Below are 15,791 nucleotides of genomic sequence, written 5' to 3' on the forward strand. Positions count from 1 at the left end.
GTTGGGGTTTTGCTGTTTATCTCCTGTTTGAGCTCTTTGCTGGATTTCATAAATTTGAAAGAGTTGTGAGAACAATAAACACTTTGGCCAGAAGGTAGCAGGAGAGACCAGAGAAAGAAGCTCAGTTTACATCAATAGATCTAACTTTACCAGGAACGTTTGGTATTTTGGGACACAAACCAGACAAGTTTGATTATACCCAGCAGACAGGGTAAAGTGATTATTAGATTGTACTTTCAGTGCTGTACAAGACAGCAGAAGGATTCAGTGGCACAAAAAGATATTTAGTATTGCCCATTGTCATGGAGTTCTTCATGATGTTTTCCCATGTAACCACTTGGAGAGAGCTTTATTCTTTCAGGATGCTTTTAATGTTCTCTGCCCCTGGAGAGAGCTCTCACCATTTTGACTTGCTCAGCAGGGCAGATGTCAGATACCACACTCTGTGTGTGACCACTTAGGGGCAGGAAAAATAATGTGCTAGAGGTGAAAATTTTCCTGAAATGACTTTAAGGTTTAATTGAAGTTCACATTGTGCCTGGTTCTGTTTCCCAAACTGTGGGAAAAACATAAACCCTCCTACGACATTTTTAGTGTTAGAGAATCAAGGCATTACTTTATTCTGGCCAAGATATGTAATAGAATAATTTCATCCAAACATTGCATGGGTTGTGCAGAGAAAATACTTCCATCCCACAAAGTTTTACTGGAGTTTTCTTGTACTTCCACAGTGAAAACCCAGGGAAATTCATTGGTTCCATGCTCATTGCTCCCAAGTTCCACAGTTTGTAGTATTTGGTTTTCTATTGATCCCTTCACCTTTGATGTTATTTTGGTTCTCATTCTTGGTTCTCTCATTGATCTTTTCCCAGACCAGGTGTCTCTGACCATGCCAGGGTTGATGTTTGGAGCTGATGTTCATTAATGGTCATTATCTTTTGTGTATCTTCTGTGCTGCTCCCAGTCTGCTGGGATGTGAAGCTCATCAGGCCTGGAGTGCTTCAGCAGTCCTTTGAAAAGAAACTTCAGTTCCTTTCCCCCTGGGCAAAGCTGAACAAAACCCCTGACTAAGGTATATAAAGAAATTTTTGAACTTGTTCTCATTGCTCCCAGTATGAGAAAGGTGTGACAGAAACACAGAAGGATTGAGGTTGGAAGGGACCTCTGGAGGTGGCTGGGTGTCCCCTGCTCTAGCAGGACTGTCTGGAGCTGTTTGCCAAGGACCATGTCCAGGTGGCTTTTGAATGGCTCCAGGGACAGTGGCTGAACCCCTGGAGATTTGCACAGGCTGGGAGCACAATCAAATATGGATGCAAATTAATCTCTAGGAGAAGAGAAGTAGCACTATAAAAATGTATTGTACCAAAGAGTTCTCCTTATAATTATCCTCCATTATTTTGGAACCAGGACAATATTGTTTTTTCCGATGTCAGGATAATTCCACATGCAAATATCCTTTTTTTAATAGAAGGTATTTTAATGACCTTTCCCTCCTGTGCATCTGATTCCACTGGTTTGGTCTGAGGGAGTATTCTCAAAATAGAAATCTGCCTGAGAGGTTGGGAAATGGTGTGTGAGTGCTTGAGAAAAAGGTTCTGGGTATCATAGTATCATCAGGATAGAAATATTGGTGAACAGTTCCCCCTGATTGATGTTCTGGTGGTAGAGTGCACTAAATGAGCATTTCACTGGATTTGCATTTGCCATGCAAATTTCACAGAGTTTCTGCAAGGGCTGAGGCTCTTCCCTGGTGTCTGCAGGGCCTGAGGGTCTGAGCTGAGCAAGCTCAGTGCAGCAGCCCTTGCTGTGCCCTGTGCAGAGGCTCTCTTGAAGGCTGCAGGAGCTCAGGCAGGGGGAGCAAAGCCTTATTTCCCCCTCAGGATGTGGTTACCTTGTGTTTTCAAAAGCAGGGGAGGGTTGATGCTGCCTGGTGGAACTGAGTCAGAAATGGTGACCACAGCATCCTGCCTGTAGCTTGTGAGAGGGGCATGAGCTGGGGAAGGTGTGGGCTGGGCTCTGTTAGGTAAGAACCAAGTTGCCATGGAAACTATCACTCCATCAAACCCCCCCAAATTATTCTCTGGTGGCCTCTTCCTCCTATCCCTGAGTGCAAATCAACAGCAGGGTTTCTTCTCTGCTGACAGGAGCATTTTCCTCCCTCGTGCCTTCAGCCAGGACTCTCCTCACTGAAGCTCCTGAATGTGCCAGAGAGACCCTTCCCTGCACAAAGTCTGCAAAAGACAAATTCAGCCAACAGGAAATCTACATTATTAAAGCTTTTCTTTCTGATCCCAGTAGGTTTGTAGGGCAGTTGGATTTCAGCAATCCCATCCCAGTTTTAAAATAAAAAGCACAGAAACCGAACAGCATTTTTCCCTAGCGCTACATTATTTTTCTCACTACTGCAGGAACCCAAAATGGACATGCAAACCATTTGGCAGAAGAAATACAGGCTTAATCAAGAAATAACAATATCTGTTTAGTTAAATCATTCCAGATTCTACACAGCTCTTCTTTTCTCCTTTACACACTTTTGGGTATTGAAACTATCTAAAACCCAAATCTACAAATGGCATCTCCTGGGCTGGAATTGCCTCAGCAGTGCTACTCCAGTTCCACAGGCAGTAACACAACATGCCTGGGAAAGGTGCTTTTCAAAGGCCATCTATCTGCAGTGAGCACTGGAGGTTTCAAAGCTATTGAAGCAGGTTGGATAATTGTGTGCAAATGCCAGGACAGTGGGGGGATCAACTTAGCAGGAGGATGAGGATAAATCCACTCTCCTCAGTGTTCAGAGGAGAGGAAACAGCAAAAGCACTTAAAAGTCTTCAGTGTAAATCAGCTGGCCAGGCAGGAGTGAACAGTGTTGCATGTCTTCAGGGGAAGGTGCTGCCTTGTGTCCTGGGTGGTCTCTGCCAGCAGCTCTGGCCCTGCTTGTTCCACCCCCTTGTGCTGCTGGTTCACGTTCTTTCCTGCTCTTCTTCGGGTTCATTCCCCATGTCTGGAGGAGCAAAGGGAGGTTTAAAGTACATTTAATGACATTGGGCGTCTGAACCAGTGTTTGAGTTCTGTGAGCTCCCTTACCTCAGAAAAGAAACAGCTTGATGCTCATGAGGGCATTGAAGGCGATGCTCTTTGCCAGCAGGACTCTCAAACCCAACACAGCCATGGACAGCATGTTCACTCTCTGCCCTCCAGCATCTGCTCAGTGACCAGAGAAGAGGGGAGAGATCATGGTCCAGGTTTTGATGTTGTGATCTTGGCAGGAAGTGGGAAATCCACAGGGAACATTTTCAGGGAAAGGAAGAGCAGCAAAGGAACAGCCAAGAGAGAACATGGCATCAACAGGGGAGCAACCTTGGAGCAGCAGCTTGTGTGTGCTGAATGTGTTGTGTTCTGAGTCCTCTGCCCTGGAGAAAATACATTTCCATGCCTTTATCCCCCAGAGAGCAATGTAACTTCACACCCTGTTTGGGGAACTCACCTTGTGCTGAGGGCTCTGTGCTGTTGCAAACCCTGTCAGTGGCCCCTGACACTGTTCTGGTTCTGTTTGGTTCCCCAAACCCTCTTACTGGTTCTTCAGCCTCCTCTTCTGTAGCATGATAAGGAAAAGGCATTTTAAACTATATCCACCATTTATACAGGATTTAAGAAATGTTCAGAAGACATTTCTCACAGAAAATCAGAGGAAAGTACAGATTGGGGCTCAGCTGGTCAACATTAATTGCGACATGAATTTGAAGAGACAATTTCTCCATGCAGTTGCAGGAGACAGAAGAAGTCCTGCAGTGGTTTGGTTTTACTATTTGAATGACCTTCAAGACTAAAAGAGGAAACCCACCAAATATGACTATTTTAATTAAAATACCCTACAACACACCCCCCCTTTAACTTTGTGTTGGTGTTGGAAGGGCTGCTCCAGCTTGTGCTGAAGGGGGTTTCCTACTCTAGGCAAAATATTCCATCAAAAGGAAATTCACATTTTAAAGAAATAGATGGTGTCCTCCCTGTCCTTCCCAAAAAAGTATCTCAAAGTCATTAAACAGTTGAAAAACCATTTCTTTTAGATGCTTTGAAATATTCTTCAGCTCTCCCTGCTGAAATCCCGCATGTCATTCTTATTTCTGCTGGCTGCCCAGGGCAGTGCTGTCCTGAAGGAGAACACCAAGCCCCCCACAGGCCACTGTCTCCAGAAACAGGTGACAGCTGTGCCACCAAACTGTACCTGGCTGTGCTGTTATCGTGCGGTTGTCGAATTGGGCCGTGCAGGTCACCTCTGTGTCTTCTGTCACCCTGACCACTTTAATTGCACTGTACAGCCCCTCTGAGGTCAAAATGGGTGTGCCCTGTTCATAGACCACCTCCTGCGAGGGCATCTCCAAGCTGATGTTCTTTGTAGGGGAGTTCCTTGCCAAACAAGCTGCGTTCCCAGAGCTGCCACCTCCTTCCAGTTTCTTTGATTTCATCACAATGACTTGGGGGTCAGAAGTTTTTGAAATGTCTGAAAAGAAAAGCAAGGTTTGGACAGGATTGATTTTACTGCAGGCTTGCCCGGGTGCTGAGTGACCCAAAATTCACATGTACTCCACTTGTGACTACTTTGTCTCATTCTCATTTACTGTCTTTTATGTCACTCTTCGTTGGCATTAGTGGTACAAGTAACAAAAGAAGATTTCTTAAACTTGCCATCAGCTGTCTTACATGAAAACAATGGTGTCAAAAGAATTTTATTGCCAACAAATCATTGTGGTAGCATGGTTTGTTCATTAGAGAAAATGTGTGCCTCTAGGTCAGGTTATATGTGGAGAATCAAAGGTGATCTCAAAAACCAATGTCAGGATTTAACTCAGACAATTTGAATTAGTCTAAAACCATAGAACTGAAAGGAATCCTCCAGCAGCCCTCCTTGCCAGAAAGGGCTCAGCTTATGAAAGGCTGTCAGACACATCCACCAAGATTGACGTGTCTGCTTTGACAGGAGCATCTTGAGGGGTCTGTTGGGTAAAGAGAGGTGCATGAGGCTTTTCATTTTGTGTGGTGTCTGCCTTGCAGGTGGGTCCAGAGATCCCTGAGCTCTAACATTTTGTTCATCCCAGGGTACTGATGGAAGTTTGATCAAGGAGCTCAGATTTTACACCCTTTCCCCATCAGCCCCATGCCACTGCTGAGGAACTGAGGTGAAAGCCAAATTGTGCTGTGCCACAACTTCATGGGTCAGCTCTCCTGATCCAACAGGCAGAACTACACACTTGTCCACACCTCCAGCCACCCACCAGAAATCCAACATTTCCTTCCCATCTGTTGTACCAGGCTTGGCCAGAGCCTGTCAGTCCTGTGCATTCTGTGTTCTCTGAGAAGGCCTTGAAAGGCTTTTCATGTGGTCTCCTCTCCAGGCTTCCCAAACAGCCAGAACACAAACAGGCTGCTTCTCTGCAATAGCTCCTGGGCAGGATCATCAGCAAGCAATAATGTACACAGTGCAACTGTGGTTCAGAGAGCAGAAGATTTCTTTTATCTGACCCCAGAATGCTCACCCGAGTCCCATTAGTTTGCATTACCTGGCAGCCAAAAATTCCTACCACTGTTTGCTTCTGGGCGGCATTAGAATTTTATGTTTATATTCAAATTTGTTCAGAGAAAAATTTGTTCTTCACCTTTGCTTTCATCTTATAAAGTCCCAGGGTGAGCCCTATATTCCAGAAAGTAATGGGCCTTAGCATTTTTCATGACTGTTTAATCTGGAAGTATCCAACAGAATATGCCTGGAGTATCCCACAGTGACACTCATGGTGGTTATTTTATGTCATTTTGATTTGGGGTACTGGCAAAAGATGGGATAGTAAAGTATTTGTGCTGTAAACACCTTAAAATGCATATTTGAAGTAGTAGCTCCCAAGTGAATTCAGAACTCAAAGAAGGAGGTAGCTCCCCTCCTATAAGCTTTGTCTTCAACTTATTAAGTATTCCAGGAAACTTGAAATGGACTTTGATACTCTAGGTTTAATGTCTTTTACTATCAAACATAATTCTAGAGTCTCTGTGAACCTCTGAAAATACCCTGTCAGTAGCTAGAAAAAGAAAATTACTGAACAGCATGGAAAGAAGAGGTCTTCCTCCACAATGGTAAATTTACATTCCTTGTCCCTTTGGAACTGGATGTGCACTGAAATTGTTCCCAAATGCACATTTATTCCAATGCAACATATCCTACAGACGTGGAGAGATATTAGACAGCATCCAAGGCAGTCCCACGTCATTTTCTGAAAGGAGAGCAGGAGGTTTTAGGATGTAAAATAACATGGGATGTTGGTGCCACACTTTAAAGTCATGCAGACCTCTGAAAGCACAGCAACAATTCCTGAGGGATGCACCTGATACTTTAAGATCACAGAGATCAACATCAAAAACCCCTCGGCCACCCCAACACTCACATTTCCCTAGAAAAGCTTGTAGTGACAGGCACTCTTATTGTTCATCACGGAATTATAAAGAAAGTTAGGAATAACGAATGCTTCTTATAATCCCTACTGCCCACATTGCTCTTTTCAGAACCCACACAACTTGGCAGCCAATTGTCTTCCATTCCAGGAGCTCTTGGATATGAGGCACTTGTGAGAATTTAAGCCCAAGGCTATTTCACCTCCTCCCTGCTCTGTCCCCAGGGCAGTGGAATTCCTTACCTGGGCACACTGTCAGTGTGCTGCCAGTGTCAAACCAGAACTTCTCCAACCAGGAGTCACAGATCTGTCTCAAAACTCCTCAAAACCATGCTGGGAGCTCCTCACTGAGCTCTGCATTCCTGCCCCAAGTCAGTCAGTGCAAGCCCACTGGAGAATTGGACACTGGACAGTAAATTTGGGCCAGAGTGCTGCCCAAAGTGGGAATAAGTTATCACATGCTAAGCAGTGCCCTGCTGGTGTTTGGGGATCATGGAATAATGGTGCTGTGCAGAGTCAGCCCAGTTGTTCCTGGGAAACCTTCCTGAGCAGATCCAAGCTGAGGGTTTGGCTTGAAAGCCAGGCTGGAGAGGGAGTGCATTCAAGGGATTATTGCAGCTGAAAATCCTTTCAGTGAACCCAAGCCTTTAAATTCCCTTGTTCTCCCCCACATTAATTTAAATGAAGTTTTAGAAATAAGAATGTCACTTACTTGGTAGAACTGTGAAAATCGTCCCTGGTCCAAATATAAGCTTAGCTATCCTCACACTGCTAAGACCTATTCCAATAACTCACTCCTTCCTCGTGGTGTTCAAAAGTGTTGTAAAAACAGGTGATGAAAAGCCATTAGTCCAAATTATCCATGGGTGCAAGTCCATGAGAGGATCCAGAGGTAGATTTACTTCCAAAATTGGAAAGGGACAAAACGTTAATTGAATTTTTCACTGATTTCAAATAGCTTGGTTGAATATAGAATTTTCAACTTCTCCCTCTCTTCCACCTTTCAGAACCTTCATGAGCTCTTTTATGTGTCCAGGATAAAAGGAAATAGAGGAAGAATGTTGTTCTTCTGTTCTTAATCATTAGAGTCACCCATCTCCTTTCCTTCTCAAAATTTCTCACCATCATTCCCTCTTTTTGTTTTTTGTACAGGTCCCTGTGCTGTTTATACCATTGTGGTACCCAGCCCATGCACAGTGATATATTTCATAACAAAAACCGTCTCTGTTCCACTACACAGGATTTTGGATTATACAGGCAGTCACATGACATCTTCAGTGGTTTAAGACCCAACACACAACATGAGGAAACACCATATGGCTTTCGAGGAAGGATCTCAAATAATATCAGAGAGGCTGAGTTGTAAATGAGAACTTGGGGATTACACAAGACCTCTGAAAATTCTGAGGGAGTTAAGGAGGATAGAAAGCAGACAAATAATCTGTACCTCTGGTGTTATTTCAGAGCATTCCTTACAATGCACTCTATTCCCCCTACTTCTCTTCTTGTAGGTACTAGTGGTAGTGTGAATGGAGTTCTGGGATGTAGCAGGCTGGCTGTGAGGGTGTTGGGAGGAATGGATTAAAAGCAGAAGACACAGAGGAGGGTCGTAAATTGCTGAAGTGACCTTCTAGTGGGGAATTACCCTTGATAGCCCAGGGTGAACTGCATCCAGGGATGCTCTAGCATGGACCCAGTTTAGATGCCAGTGTCTCTGCTTGCCTCTGCCTTGCTGTTGTTCAGGGATTCTTTCAGGTTAGCAAGGCCATGGAAATAAATGGATTCTGAGAGAGTTTGTGGCTGCCCTATCTGCTGCCTGTGCTGCCTCACACAGGTGGTGGTGGCTGTCCTAGTTTGCAAGACAGATGTCTGCCAAGGAAGGTGGAAACCTCCTTTGGAAAGGAAAATATGACCCCCTTCCCTTCAAATTTATATAACTTAGAAATTACTGGGCATTCTGGCAAAGATATGGGAGAAGGAATGACAGTTCTTTACTAGTATGTGTATGTATAAAAACCCAAACAAACAACAGCAGCATTAACACCAATCAGAACCTCACACGAGTCCCGGCCTCTCTCGGCCGCAGGCGCTTTCCCCTTTGCTGCAGTTCCGGGCACAGCCAGCAGGGGCGCTGCTGGCTCCTGGCGGGGCATGGTGGGTGCGATGATTCCTCTGCACCAGCAGGGGGCGCTGTGGTGCGAGCTCGGCCGCCTCTCTGCCCGTGGGTACCGGTGGGTGGGCAGGCAGGAGAGATGGAGAAGGGGCTCCCTTTACAGTCCCACAGGAGCACCTGGTCCCAGTGCCCCTCTGTATAGCCAGACCAGCTCTAGTAGGAACCTTGGAGCAGCAGGCTGCAACGGCACAGGTGAAAACACTCACCTCAGTGTTTAACCAAGTGTAGGAGAAACTCTGAAGCTGTGGCAGGAGATATGGGTGTCTGGGCAGACAAGGGGTGTCAAGTTATAGTGTCACAAAAATCCCTGAAGCAGTGGACAGATAACTGCAGGGCAGGAAGGGGGATTGCTCCTTTGGACAGCTCACTGGCCACAGCTGATCCTGGGATCAGCACAGGGAGTGGCCCAGTGTGCTCCTGCCTCCCGGCTCCTGGTGCAGCACACACCGGCTCTGGGCTCACAAGCCACAAAGGTGCAGGGAATCAAGCTGGCAATCCCTACTCACAGTGCCAAAGGAAAAGAAAGAAAGAAACACAGGCAAAAAGCACAGGGCAACAGTGTCTCCAGTCAGATGCCCTTGCCTGTGGCTCCTGAGTTGAGCAGCCCCTCTGGAAGGAAGCAGCAGCCCCTGGCCCCCAACTCTCAGGGCATCCCTGCTGCCCCTCACACATTGTGATACTTCCTGAGCCAGGGGAGGCAATGACCATTCTGAACACAAAACAAAAACAAAAATATGAATGGATAGGGAATTTAAACCCTTCCCAAGACAGAAATGTGGGTAGAAAACATGAGAGGAATGGGAAGAAACAGGTGAGGCTTTCATGGGAGAATGGGACATCCTGGGCTCTGGTCCTCATGGGGTGCCAGAAGTGTGTCAGGTGTCTGATGGCAGGACAGCACAGCTGGGCACACACAGCCAGGAGTTTTCTGGCATGTACTGATGCAAACTTACTAACACAAATGGCTGCTGAGCTGGACCTCTGTGTGCCACTGAGGAAGAATTGGTGCTGGATGTGAGGTGGTTGGGGTGGCCTTGGCTGCAGTGACCATGCACTCTTTGAGCTCAGCATCCTGGGAGAGGAGAGCAATGCAAAAACAGGACTGGAGCCCTGGGCTTCAGGAGAGCAGAATCTGGGATCTTCTGGGAGGAATCCCATGGGTTATGGTCCTGGACAGAGGAGGGGTCTAGGAGAGGTGCTCCTGTTCAGAGATTACCTCTTTGAACCTCAGGAATGGTTCCTCTTGACAAAGCAGTAAGACAAGCTTTGTGTCAGATGTCCAAAAGGATGAACAAAGGGCTCCTGAATAAACTCATAACTGGTAAATACAGAAGGTTCTGCCAGCTTGTTCAACTGGCCATGATGATCAAATGTCTAAAATGACCTGTTTGCAAGAGCCAAGATCTGAGGTTGAATGGGGAAGAAATTGGTCTTGGAAAATTAGGTGGGGTGTTCTGCTGTTTCAGTAATTCTGGTAAATCAAATTTGTGTATGTGCACACAGCTGGATAAGGAAAATAGATTAAATAGGGCCACTGTGTTTCCTCCTTAAGGAGAAGGGAGGGAGACAGTTTGTCTGTGGTGGTTCAGTTGTTTTCAGTCACTGTGGTACGTAGCCCACACTGTGCTAGACAGTTCTACACAAACATCTGGGGGGGTTTGCAGTGCCAGGTGATGTCTCCTCTTTCATGTCTTTGTAGTGCTGCCTTTGGTTTTCCTGTCCCTCTACACTGCTCTACTTGTGAACATCTAACAATGTTCCAGAGGATTCTCTACACTAAATATATCATTATCATCCTTGTTTTTTTTGGCATAGGGAACAGTTATTGTTCATCAACTCGAATATTGCTCTCACACTTTGGAAAGGAATATTGTTGTTGGCAGTGCCTCACAGAAACGATCTGGTTACTGGTTTGTTTTTTAACACACAACAATAGAGTTAGGGTTAAATGCTTGAGAGGTTTTCTGGGAAGCATCGATCAAGCTTATAAATTTTCAAGTTATTTTCATCCTCTATTTTCTAAGTCTTCTAGACCTTCAAGCAGTACTCTCCTCAAAGCCTATTTGCATGCCAGAGGAAAGATCAGTCCATGTTTAAGAATTGTTCAGGATTTCTTTTGGTTCAGCTGATGGTGCTTTAATTGACTCTATTTGCTGTTGTTATAGTTGACTGAAGTTGGCTTCCAACTTGATTATTACCTTAGTCATATAATTAGTGGTAGCCTGCAATTGTGGAGCATTTTCCTGATCCTCCTGCAATAATCAGGGATGTTTTCAACAGTAACAGTTGGTGGAGGTTAGGATTTTTTTCCTTTTCTTTCTCTCTGGGAATTTTTCTCTATTTTGTTGCCTGTAAGTTCCTTGCCACAGGACAATGCTTAGAGCAATATTACCAAGAGAAGTTGCTTTTATATAATTTGCCTAAACACATGGCTTTAGAAAGAAGGGGAAGAACAAGCATTCTCATTTCTCCAGTCTATTGGCTGCTTCCTGGAGTTTGACAAGTCTGTGGCTGTTCACGGCTTGTTATTGGGGGCTGCAATCCTGGGCAGAGTAGATGGGAGGAAATTCAACTGGGAAATGATGAGTAGAATCTCTTTCTTTCTCTCTTGCAGAAACCTCTTGCCAGTGCTGGAGGACTGCAAGGGATTTGTGTGACAAATTTCCCTGTCAGCAATTTCTTGTCTGTACTAAATGCACCCAGATCTCCCAGGCTCCCCTTATATGTCAGCTGTTCCCTCCCTTGTGTTCATGGCCCTTCATTGCATTTGTTCCCCTCTGTCCATGTCCTTCCCAGCCTTGGGAGCCCAGCAGGGGACACAGCAGTCCCCAGTCCCAGCAGTGCTGGGCTGAAGAGGGTTCCTCCCCAGTGAGCAAGGAGTCAGGACAACATGCCAGGAGGCTGCATGGACAAACGAGGCTGGGAAAAGGTGGGCCCAGTGCTGAATGGGATGGGGACCAGGTGACAGAGGATATGGGACAGGGCTGAGGTCCTGAATGCTTCATTCACCTCAGGCTTCAGCAGCCAGATCAGCCTTCAGCAATTTCATTTCCCAGAGATCAGGGGGAGAAGATGGAGCACACAATATCTACTCCTGAAAGAAACCTGTAACTGTGCTGTTTTCTAGTCCATAAGAATGGATTTTGTCCACAAAGTTCCAGAGAAGTCACTGCTGTGAGCACAACTCAATGCAGAATACACAACATGCACCTTCTTCTCATCCACCAAAGCTCTTTGCCTCACTGTAGAATGCTGTAAGCGTGGCTAAGCAAGGTTCCCACTTCCCAAATCTGTGCTGAGTGTCCATGAGGTCAGGGGCAGGGAGGTACTCCAGGTGCCAGAGCAGAGACTCCCCTTGATGTGCATGGTGAAGACCAGGATGGTGCAGGTGATGTCAAGTGATGGTGGAGCAGATATTGGCCCTACAGCCCAAAGAGTTCTCCACACAGAAGCAACTGGACATGTCCTGCGCAGGTCTGGGACTCCATGCAGAGCTCACGTTGGAGCCCATTTCTGACAGGAACTGTGGTCTCATGGAAGAAGTAGCCCATGTCATAGCAGCTTCTCTGGGAGCACCTGCAGGGATCCACCCTCAAGCAGTCTATTCCTGAAGGATGGCCCGGCAAACTACAGACCCAGACTGGAGGAGGGTGTGAAGAACTGCAGTCAAGGCAAAGAACCAAAGTGGAAAAATTCCTGGAGAAATGTGTCCTCTGGTGTGGACACCACACTGTGGAGAAGGAGAAGGGCATGATAAGGAAGAAGTGGCAGAGAAAATGGGTTATGAACAGATGGTTGCATTCCCCATTGCTGTGCAATGATTGGGTAGATGAGAAGTCTTTAGATGTGTCCTTTTTTTCCCCATTATCCTACTCTGATTTGATTCACAAAAAAAATAACTTCATTTCTCAAAGTCCATGTATCTCCCCATGGTGGCATTCCTCTGGCATGTCCTTTTCTCAACCCACAAGCCTAAATTGCATTATTTTCCCCCTATGAAATTATTTTCTAACTGAGGAATAGGGGCACTAGGACAGCAGCTTGCTGAGCCCCTGGAGGAAAACCAAAGCCAATTCACCACACCTCAACTCCTTCTTCCTGGTCAGGTGCTCTGTAGCCGCCACCCTGTAGAGCAATGTCATCCCTGGTGATGTGGCTTTCCTAAACAGCCTGGCTGCACCCACCACAGCACTCTGGAAACTCCAGCAGCACATGCCCATCATCCCATGGCTCTGCAGCCAAGGCACTGAGGAGAAATGAGGCCATGCCAGACAGGAGCCCAGGCAAGGTGCACCAAACCTGCACTTCCCCAAACTGCAGCCTCTGCAGTTCCCAGGACAGATCCTCCTGCACCATCAATGGCACCAGCCCTTCCAGCACCCTCCCTGCAGTGCCTTTTAGTGCCACCCAGCCAGAGGGACATTTCCTGCACCTGCCATTGCCTGACGAGAGCCCTGGGGAGCAGCTGCCAGAAAGAATTGCTGAGAGATCTGTCTTCCTTATTTGTTGGTTTTTGGTTCACTCTGCTGGAGAGCTGCTCCAGGGTGATCCTTGCTCCACAGTAATACGTTGCTGCATCTCCTTGCTGTGCTGCCAGGATCTGCAGTGGAAATCTATTCTCAGAGCTGTCTTCTGTTGCCTTAAAGCGACCTTGGAAAACTTCTCCATAGCTATAACCATCCCTGGAAATCCATTCCATTCCCCGTCGTCCCTGACGGTACCAGTACATGTAGTAGCTGCTCAGAGAACCTCCCTTCATGCTGCACTCAAATGTAACTGCATCTCCCTCTTGCACGGTCACTGCCCTGGGGTTCTGCTCCAAGGTCACCTGGCCAGTGACTGCTGCAGGGCGCAAGAACAAGCCACAGTCACTCCAATATTCAGCAAAGGTCACAGCAATGCTGGAGGGGCTGGGTAGTGGCTCTGGACCTGTGGGAGGACAAAATCCTCCTCTAAGAAGCCAGCTGACACAGATGGGCAGAGCTGGTAGATGCTGGCAAGGCTCACAAGGAAGGAAACACCACATTTCCCCATTTTTCATTGTCAGAGAGGAAGCTTTTTCTGATTTTCCCCAAAGAAGAGGAAGGATTTACACCATGGTGGGACAAATCCGTTTATCCTTGCGTAGACAGGATGGTGAGGCACCCACGCTCCTGTCCCTGAAGCTGCTCTGGGTGAGCAGAGTAAACCTGGCAGTGGGGCTTGTGCCCTGTGCTGCCATGCCCCAGCTGGTCTGTGCCAGAGGGGCCGCAGTGCCCCAGGAGCAGTGTCCAGTGCCAGGGCAAAGCGCTGGGCCCCGAGATCTGAGTGCAGCAGGGAGGTGCCCAGCGTGTGCCCAGGCTGCAGAGGAGGCAGCTGGCATGGAGGTGCCCAGCTCAGAGGCACAAGAGGAGCAGGGCTGCTCTCCCCGTGCTCCACAGGCATGGCTGGGCAGCTCCAGCCGGGGCACAGCTCTGGCTGCCAGCGCTCAGCACAGCTCCCAGAGCCCTGCAGAGCCCAGGGCCACGCTCAGCTCCTGGGGCCATCAGCCCTTGCCTTCACTTACCTACAATGGGCAAGAAGCCCACGCACAGGGCTCTCCACATGGCCAGGCCAGCTCTCAGTGGCCTCTCTCCAGCTCCTCTGTGCCTGCACACCAGCTCTGCCCACACCTGCCCTGCCTGGGCCTCTGTCACTGCTCTCAGGCTCAGTCCCTGCTGGTCCCTCCCTCTGCCTGTGACAACACTGAGGGGGAGAGGTGGGGCACCAGGAGCAGAACTTGAAGCTCTTGGTGCCCTCCTGGCTGTCTCTCTCCCTGCGTGGTCCCCATCTTTCTCTTAAGCCTTCTCCATATTCACACTTTGTGTGATCCTGTGAAAGAGCCTCAGGCTTGCTTTGGAGTGGCTCAGTGGGAGCACTAAATTGGGAAATTCCATCCCTAAACCACAACAGCCTCATTTGGCATCCAGTGTGGGGCATAAAGGGCTGAAATAAGAACAGATCTGCCCAGAGTGGGCTGGAGACCAATCTGATCTCAGCATTAGTTGTATCAGGTATGGAGCCACTGGTGCCAAGGCTGCTGGGGCTGTTCCTGTGGCTGTGGGACCCAACCCTGTGTATGTTCCCAAAGGTGCTCCCCATGATGATATTGTGCAGGGCTGTGGGCACAGAGAAGGCGATTGGGAAGAGGACAGGAACTCTCAGCCTCTAGAGCTGGCTCCTGTCAAGTGTTAGAGAAAGATATTCTCCCAAGGATGATCTAGTTGTGCTCCCAGGGAGATGGAACCCTATGGCCAGGAACTCTATTAGTCATCAAAATAAAACTGTCTGGGCACAGTGCTGTTAGAGGTGCCCACCAGGCTGGGGTGTCTCTACTCTGTCTCCTTGCAGGTTATGTTTCAATACAGGTCACAAACGATGAAGTGCCCTGGTTGTGGGAGGCTTTGGCAATAGACAGGAATCAACTAAGGCCCTCCCTACAGAAATCCTGGAATTGCCCTCTGTTTTCAAATTGTGCTTTGGAAAGACAGACATTGCCAGGAGCTCTGCACTCCCCAGTCCTGAATAGTTGTGCAGGGTAAGATCAGGTTCCCAATACTTCAGTTCAGAAACATCTGCTGACTGAAATATAAGGGAAAGAGGGAAAGAGGAATTGCCTTGCAGTCAGGTAATTAAGTATCCTGCTAACGAGTTTCTGTGATGGATATGCCCATTTCTGCTCTTCCTTGCATATCCTGAGTTGCTCTACACATCTTTAAGTGGATGAATTGCTCATGGGATGTTTTCAGAAATGTAATAAACATGATGTGCTGAATGCAACCCCACGTAGTTCTCCTTCCTGCACCCAATCAGGGCCCACATCACTCACTGCATTCTGAATATGATCCAGATAAAACAAGTCTGTAGCTGAATTACCTACACATTGTGGTGCTCACTTGGGTGAGCCTTGGGTTTCCTCCTGTCATTTTCTACATGCCACTTTTCATTACCAGCCTTCCCCCCTCCTTCAGTATTTCCTGACATTTGGAAAAGAGAAATGCTTATCAGAGAATTCAGCCAAACCACAGTTTCTCACCTGTGAATCCAAGGCAAAATTCGTCAGAAGACACCATTCTGATCACAAATCAGGAATGGGGACATACTAAGATATTTAGCCTGACCTCTAGAGAACACCAGCAGGAAGCAGAGGTGTCAGACTGCTG

General features: G+C 47.3%; 1 protein-coding gene across 1 annotated transcript in view; it reads right to left on the reverse strand.

The window, feature by feature from the left end:
- Positions 1 to 2,310: 2,310 nt before the first annotated feature.
- The window catches only part of LOC103824581 (uncharacterized), a 23,492-nt gene continuing 10,011 nt past the window's right edge, over positions 2,311 to 15,791 (reverse strand). Inside the window, exons 3-7 of the mRNA XM_050985527.1 lie at positions 14,156 to 14,334; positions 4,226 to 4,501; positions 3,485 to 3,592; positions 3,085 to 3,201; positions 2,311 to 3,001 (exon numbers count right to left, since the gene is read on the reverse strand). Coding sequence (XP_050841484.1) covers positions 3,086 to 3,201; positions 3,485 to 3,592; positions 4,226 to 4,501; positions 14,156 to 14,334 — 679 coding nt within the window. The 3' untranslated portion in view covers positions 2,311 to 3,001; position 3,085. The remainder of the gene's footprint in view (positions 3,002 to 3,084; positions 3,202 to 3,484; positions 3,593 to 4,225; positions 4,502 to 14,155; positions 14,335 to 15,791) is intronic.

The sequence above is a fragment of the Serinus canaria genome, chromosome 27 (genome assembly GCF_022539315.1).
Source record: "Serinus canaria isolate serCan28SL12 chromosome 27, serCan2020, whole genome shotgun sequence".
Lineage (NCBI taxonomy): Eukaryota > Metazoa > Chordata > Aves > Passeriformes > Fringillidae > Serinus > Serinus canaria.